Genomic DNA, 8,097 nt, shown 5'->3' with positions numbered 1-8,097 from the left:
ATAATAATTTAAATATCAAATTAAATTATTAATTAAAATATAGTTAGTGTAATTATAAAATATGAAAAAAATAAATTAAAAATATTATTATTAACAAAATAATATTATATTATTATTTTGATGAATCCAATAGCTAATCCAATGTGGAGTTATAGATAGAGATGTTTTTAATTTATGAAAAATATATACTCTTCGTCAAATTTTGAATATAAAAATGATGAGTCTAATTCTAATGTACTAACCACCCATAAAACAAAGTTTTGGGAGAGGGCTACTTTGCGTGGCATCTTGGCCGTGTCAAATTGGGTGTTTGGCGGCGAGGGAGGTGGGAAGATCTCGACAATGGGAAAGAGGGAGAAGAAGCTGAGGCACCAGCAAAGAAATCCTCGTCGAGGATCCTCTTACTATGCTGAGGGAGATGATGACTATGATGACCAGCTGAGCCTGCCCTCTTCTTCTTCCTCTGCTTCCAAACCTTCTATTCCTGAAGAAGAGGAAGAAGAAGGCGATGAAGAAAAAAGTGATGATGAAGAAGAAGAAGAGGAAAATGGAGAACATTCATTGAAGGACGTCCCGTCAAAATTTCTTCTATACCAACAGTCTGTACAGGTTTGACTCATTCACTAGTTCTTATTATGCCGTGATTCTTTGCCGATAAATTGTGGGATATTTCGGAAAACTGGAATTTTTCTAAGCTTGCTTTCATTCTGGACTTGGAGGAAACGAAAACAAGAACCCATATCAAAACCTAATTCGACTAATCTATACTCGGAAATTTAATGGGGTACTGTCAATTTTGTTTTGAATGCAGTCTCCGAAGGGAGACATAAGCTATATGCAGAAGTTCTTTCTGATGTATGTGGCTGGGAGGTTGCCCCTCCATCTCCAAGAGGATTTCTGTGGAACCGCTCTTCTTAGGTACATTCTCACCCTACTATTTTGCTGGTTCATGATAAGTTTGTCAAGAATTTAATCTATTGGAATACACATTGAAAGTAATTCCCCAAGAAATGATGTTAATTGAGAGTCCATCTCGCCAAGGACTTGCTGAGTTCTTGTATCCATGTATGATGTTTAGTTGTTACCATTTTGGTGCTCTCTAGAGGTATGATGCTTATTTGTTAACATTTTGGTGCTTTATAGACGGGGCATTTTTTTTTTTGTGGTTCTTGTTCTATGTCTTTCAACGATTAAAGACTATGCTGGTATGTGTGATAAAACCACCCAGGTCAGTGACATTATCTGGCAATTCGTTACTATATTTGAATTCTGTATGCATGTGAATGTTATTCTGAATTTCACTTTCTTTGATGTTTTAAGTAACCCATTAAGTGTTTCATGACTCTATTGTTGCCTTAGTCATAGCAAGGCAATTCCTTAGAGAGAATTCTTCAATGTGTTATATGTTTAAGTTCCTTATAGTGAGTTATGTTTGCTGTTTACTTTTAAGAAAAGGGTGCAGCCGCTGTCTGAATCTGGTGTAAAACTCAGGTTTTACACCCTCCAATCCTAAATCACCACCTCATCATTCTACCAATTCTACATGTGCTAAATCCTAAGATATAAACCTTAAAACTCCTAAAAACCTTAATACTAATTATTTTTAAGACAACCTCCATCCACCAGTCCGGTGTCACTCGGGGTAGCAGCCAAGAAATGGTGCCTTCATTGTTGCCATTCTTGAATTCGTATGAGATTACTTCTGTTTAGGTTCTTACATCCATTTGGTTGATCTCCCAATTGTGGTAGGTGTGAATAAGTTTGGTTATGATAAATATACTTTTGTTACTTTTTTTCCCAAATAGAATGTGTTTCCATGTAGCATTCCACACTTAAGTCAAAAGACATTAATTTGCAACCCAGTGGGATGCCAACTTCACCTGAGTACTTACCAAATGCTGTGTTTGACAGCGCTGAATGGATTCGCAGTAATCCAAGTAGGACTGCTGTGGGATTGGATTTGGACCTTGAGGCACTAAATTGGTGCATGGAGAACAACATAACTAGCGTTGGTGCTGATGCATCTACCCGAATATCCCTATTTCATGGTAATGTCTTGCAGCCTCTTGATGCCAAACAAGTTAAAGTCGAGCCTCATGAGCTCATAAGTAAAATCACACTGCAAGAAGGTAAAGATGGTTGTGGGACTCATGCACTGGAATCTACTATGCAATTGGACTCTCCTACCAATCATAAGTACATGAAGAACTTTCCACTTCCTCCAAGAGACATAGTTTGTGCATTCAACTATAGTTGTTGTTGTCTCCATAAACGTGAAGACCTGGTTTTGTATTTTAAGCATGTGCTTGATGCCTTGTCAAAGAAAGGGGCTATATTTGTGATGGATTTGTATGGTGGGACATCGTCAGAGCGCAGGCTAAGGCTCCAGAGGAGATTTGCCAATTTTACGGTTTACTCTTTCTGCTCCAAATACTCGTGACATTTTATAGCACCAGTTGGAATATTATAAATATAAAGCAACTTGGTTATGTTCAGGACCAAAGGATTAGTATTTTCTAAGACAGAATCACGCAAGATTTATAAAAGAAATAGAAGTGAAATTATTTTTTCCCAGCAGTTCTTCATATTCTAGCTTTAAGGGATGCTTGAGAAATGAGATGAGATGAGATGAGAATTTTGTGAATAGTAGTAAGATGGTTTGTGAATAGTACTGAGATAGTTTGAGTTAAGTATTTATTGGGTTTTGGGAAAGGAGAGAAAAAAAATTGAATAAAAAATATTGTAAAGTTAAAATATTGTTAGAATATTATTTTTTAATATTATTTTTCTTTTGAGATTGGAAAAAGTTGAATTGTTTTTTATTTGAAAAAGTTGTAATGACTAGTTTGAAAGTGTTTGTGTTTGAATGATATTTGGGAAGGAAATGAGATGGGATGAGATGAAAATTGTTTCCAAACATCCTCTAAATCTATATTAAACTTCTCATGTAGATTTTCCTACCCAGTATCTTTTATAATGCTGCTATACTAGTGAAGGCTCTTTTTTATTTCCTTTCTTTCCCCCTTTTTTACATGCGTGTTATCAGAATTGTGAAATATCCTAACTGCCGCTCTGTAATGACAGCAAAACCCATTGAACTAGAATCTTTCCATAAATGAAAAATTGAAATCTATATTTCTCCTTATTGCATGTCATACCATTAAATTTGCTGAAGAAATAGAACTTCAGGATCTTAATATTCTTGTTTACTCTTCTGAGTTTACAATAATAAAATTTGTACCAATGTCTTTTATTCTTTATTTTGCAAACTTCTGTTCTTATAGTGTAGATATTTCTGTCCACATGTGCAGTATGTTTGGGAGCAAGCTGAATTTGACATAATTGAGCGCAAAACAAGGATTAGCCTACACTTTCATCTCCAAAAGCAGCAGAAAAAAATTCGTCATGCATTTTCATACAGTTGGAGGCTGTAAGTTGTTTTATTTACTCTTTTGTGTTCTATATATGAAAGACATAATTATCTCAGTAGGGTCAAGCTTTGTTACTAGCTCTGATCTTTATATATTCTGTTTCTAGTAAGTTCAAAAACATTTGAAAATGGTTGTTTGCATGCCTAGGTGGTCATTGCCTGAGATTAAAGACTGCTTAGAAGAGGCTGGATTTCGATCTGTCCATTTTTGGCTTCGGCAAATGCCAGACGGTGAAGAAATCCGAACTACAGAGGGATTTGGTGTTGGACGAGATGTGAAGTATGAAGAGGTAAAAAGTTTTCAGCAACAAGACGCTTGGAATGCATACATAGTAGGTGTTATGTAGCTCCATCTTTCCTGGTAAAATTCAAGGTGATGTAGACATCATGGCCAAAACTTTTAATTTTGCTCATGATTAGGAGATAAGGGGCTTTTAAAACTTCACTAACATTAAGACCAAGAAAACAAATAACCTTCTTTTACTTCTGTTTAGTTCCACCTCCAAATCTAGCTTGCAAAGTACTACCATGTGCGAGAGATTACATTGAAGCAGATATTGTTCTATCCTGCCAGTAAGTTTCCTTATTTTTATATTTGGATTAGGTGTTTCTCAAACTTACTTTATTTTCTAGTTGTTCCATTGGGTTTGAAGCTATGCTAAAAGATGCTTATACTATATGATTTGGTCCAAGCCATATAGAGACAGGTGGATTTTATTACCTTGTCACGGCTATTTTGCCCTTCCTAAGTTGGCTGCCAATGGGTGTTTTTGGCGACTGAATTAACAACAGGTCCTCTCTGTTTTCTAAAATAGTTGCCCCAAAATCGAATGAACAAAACAAGGCTATACTAAACTTCATCAACACATGCCAATGACCGCCGATTGTTCGTCAGTCAGTTGTCAGTACTGAAACCTAAAGAGAAAAAGCACAAAATAATCAAAATGCTCTTTTTTCATCATGTATAGCAATTGACTTCTACTACATCATACTTCGTTATTAACCATCAAGTTGAATCTCTATTCACTTGTACGTAAAATTACTCGTGGAGATAACGTGAATTATGTTTATATCTCTTAGACGATTTTGTGTTTTCTTTTAAAGAAAGCAAAACAATCCTCCTATGTGCAAGGTATCTACCCCACACAGGGATCCGTTGTTGGGGGTGGATTATCTACCACGTCCATCGCTCCTCGAGTACTTTGAGCAGCCGCCCAACCCTCAGGCCTCCCCTGTCACCACCCCCTCCCCCACCTCCCATGGAAGCGGGGTCCCCACCCATTGTCCAGAAAGGGATCCCTCCAGGGCCCCTGCTGCTCGCATCTCTTATCAAGTTGACTGCTTTGACTGCTTTAGAGTGCTGACAATTTTGGTAGTTTTACGATACAAATTGAGAAAGTAGTAGTAATACAAGGGTGTAAAAGGTAGTTTTTCCTTGTAAAGACAACCATAGATCTAACCTAGAGAGCACATGAAGAGGCCCTATAGTCGCACACAATATTAGTATTTTGCAACCCATATGGGAATGATGCATTTATGTATGGTGGATATACACTTTTTTGCTAGTAAACTACCTCCTATTTTCCAATTTATACTTTCTTCCTAAACTATCGACATTTTTAGGATGTAATTAGTAATTAATCATTAAAGATATATACTAAGTTTACAGCATACAGGAAGAGAAGCAACGGGCTAGAGAGATACGAATAAAACAAGATCAAGCGTTAAAGAACCGGCCTCATTTGTTTTCACAACACATAATCATTATAATTTTTTCAAATTATCACATAAAATAAAATAAACAATTCAACATTTCAAATACTAAAATAATAATAATATTAAAAAAATATATTATAATAATATATTATTCAATTTTTAGTTTTTGAAAACAAACGAGAGAATGCTGTTTTGTTATTTTAAAGGATGTGAATTGTGCTGCATGCTCCTCCCCTTTTTGTTTGGGGTAAATACTGCCATGTGAGTTGTATATGTTGCATGCAAATTAAAGAATGACTACCAGATCCATTGGGTAAAGAGTTTGCAGAATTCCTTGCATATTGATGGTGACTAGAAGCTGACATGAAAATGCCCATATATAACCAATTACATTCAAGAAAGAAATCAAGGTTCTCTTAAGTTGTTGTTCAAGTTTGAGGGTCTTAAGTTGGAGAGAGATAGACGCATCAAGTAAGCCATATAACATTTATTGTTGCACGTTTCAAACAATATTAATAAATGATCAATAAATGTCGTTTGATCTATTTGATGTGTCTATATCTCTCCCACTTGAGGTACTCAATAAGTTGGAGGAAATTTTTTTCCATTGTAGTGATCATTCTACCTCTTAAATTTGTTGCTATACATTAGTTCAAGATCATCATAACAGCAGCAGCCCTATCTTCTTTAATTTGGAGTCAACCTCAGTACTACCGTTTATTACAGCGCTGAGCCATCTGAGTCTCCGATATTGCCTTCCCCTGTGCCTCTCCAAACTTCATATATTTTTCACCTCCGAATCTCCTAATTAACATTTCCCCATCTCGACGGTTTTCATTCCTAAACTTCTTGTACAAGTCTCCTTTGTAAAATTCTCGAGTCCTACTCGCGAATTTAAGCGAGATAAGAGCTCCAATGAATGAAATGAGAGCTAAAATGGAGAATGATAGCCTAAAACAATGGCTACCCTCGCAAACCGGATCCTTCACCAATGCTGGATCCTTGCCCTGAGCAATAACGTCCTTCATCGCCTCTTTTGCGTAAATAACTCTTGTGAATTTCGTATTCATCAGATACAAGGCAAGTGGGCAGTACAACTGTGCAAAATTGAGCAGTGTTGCGTAGTACTTGAGACCAAAGAACTCGGAAATTATTGCCAAGTATATCGGTACTTGCGCGCCGAGTGAAAATCCGAGTGTCACCGATGCCACATAGTATGCACCGGGGATTTCTGGGTAGGCGAAGAGAAGCAGCCCGATGGATTGCAAGACAAGCATGAAAGTCGAGACGATCGACCGAGGAACTTTCCATTTGAGGAGCAAGAGTTCGGAGAGGAAACCAGAGTAGACTCTCCCGTAGTAGTTCCAGATGCTTACAAGCGAAACAATGGAACTCACGAGCCGTTCTCTTTTCGCCAGTGCTTGGCCGAGACGCCCGAAGTGATCGTATGCTGTCAAGCCTGTCCCGTATCCGCACAGCGTGATGAAGAAGATGTACACCATGTCTACGCTGAACACTGCTTGTAGAATGGAGTGGTCTTCTCCTCTTTCTGGTTTTTTGAAGATATTTGCAAAACAAGAAACACTACTGCTGGGCTTGTTGTGTTCTTGCTGAGGAGCAGCAGATGCTTGTGGTTTCTTATCAATGGCGGATACCTCATCACGAGTAGGATAATTCAAATGATCGTGTGTTTCGAGTTTGGAGAGGGCAGCCTCTTGTTTAATGACAAGATAGAGCGGAAGGAGGAGAAGGATAAACACAACAGCGGCACCTATTACATGCCCGTTTCTGGTAACAACAATGTATTTATCAAGCAAAGTCACGATCATGAGAAACAGTGCAAGCACGATTGTTAGATAAAAGAAATTCAGGAACACTCTGAGCTCGTTCGGTTGTCTGTCTGCCTCGATCGTCCGGATCGTGAACATAAATCCCAGATAAAATATAGTTGGGAACACAGCAGTGACGAGAATAAGACCTCTCGGATCGTTTGCGTAGAAACCCAAGTAAATTTGGGTAAAGATAGCTGCGTTGAGCCCGACCAGACCTTTCATCAGACCCAGAACAACGCCTCGGCTTTCTGGGAAGTTCTTGACGCAGGTGGCGAGGGCGATTGTGTGGGAAAAATTGGGTGAAGCGGTTCCGAAGGCAACGTAAACGCCGGTTTGCCAAGCTGGTGGCCTTGGGATTTTGTGCATGACGGCTAACCATGTCATTATAAACCCTCCAAAGTTCAAGACTGCACCGATGAGCAACACAACCCACGACGGAGCCACCTCACAAATGAGGCCGCCGAAGATGGCGACGTAGGCAGCAACATCTCTGCAGAAAGTGATCATATTCATCTCCTCCTCGTCGTACCCAAGAGTTGTTTGGATGGCTTTAGAGTAAGTTGAATAGATGTAGGTTTGCCCAGAGCCACACATGATCAGCATGGCACCAAAAAGCATGAACCATCGCCCTCTTACCACACGTGCTCCAAATCGGAAGTACCCATTTTTGCCACCCATTTTCCGGCCTGATCTGATCGATCTATATGATCAAGGCTAGCTGGGTATGGTGTACTACTTAAATTTAAGGGAAAATCAATCAGAGGAACAAGAAAATTAACGCCAATTTAATTAATTTCCCCCAAGCAGCTTTATTTGTGGCAAGAATGAGAAGCTTCCTTCATATAAATAATAATTAGGGCATTTTAAGATCGAGGAGGTATAGGCCAGATTTGTTTGTGGGAGCTGCTAATGTTGTTGGAAATGGTAAGGATTCATTGGAACAGGTTAATTAATTGTTACTAAAACACGAGCACTCAGATGAGAGGAGAATTACGTGCTGTTATTAGATTAACATGCATGCATGCATGGGGTTCAGAAACGATATCTTGTTGAGTACGTACCGCGGTTAGGCAAATTAAGGTACGTCCGGAAATTGTCATGAAATAAATATAGGAAATC

General features: G+C 38.3%; 2 protein-coding genes across 2 annotated transcripts; one reads left to right on the top strand and one right to left on the bottom strand.

Moving 5' to 3' along the window:
- The first annotated feature begins 240 nt into the window (after positions 1 to 240).
- On the top strand, positions 241 to 4,024 carry LOC121239793. The gene is made up of 5 exons (XM_041137117.1): positions 241 to 609; positions 812 to 918; positions 1,912 to 2,410; positions 3,312 to 3,430; positions 3,579 to 4,024. The coding sequence occupies exons 1-5, from the start codon at positions 343 to 345 to the stop codon at positions 3,775 to 3,777; spliced, it is 1,191 nt and encodes a 396-aa protein (XP_040993051.1). The 5' UTR covers positions 241 to 342; the 3' UTR covers positions 3,778 to 4,024.
- A 1,832-nt stretch (positions 4,025 to 5,856) lies between these two features.
- LOC121238188 lies at positions 5,857 to 7,656 on the bottom strand. The gene has a single exon (XM_041135028.1). The coding sequence runs from the start codon at positions 7,654 to 7,656 to the stop codon at positions 5,857 to 5,859; it is 1,800 nt and encodes a 599-aa protein (XP_040990962.1).
- Between the last annotated feature and the right edge of the window lie 441 nt (positions 7,657 to 8,097).

The sequence above is a fragment of the Juglans microcarpa x Juglans regia genome, chromosome 7D (genome assembly GCF_004785595.1).
Source record: "Juglans microcarpa x Juglans regia isolate MS1-56 chromosome 7D, Jm3101_v1.0, whole genome shotgun sequence".
Taxonomy (NCBI): Eukaryota; Viridiplantae; Streptophyta; class Magnoliopsida; order Fagales; family Juglandaceae; genus Juglans; species Juglans microcarpa x Juglans regia.
This window is presented reverse-complemented; position numbering and strand designations above follow the sequence as displayed.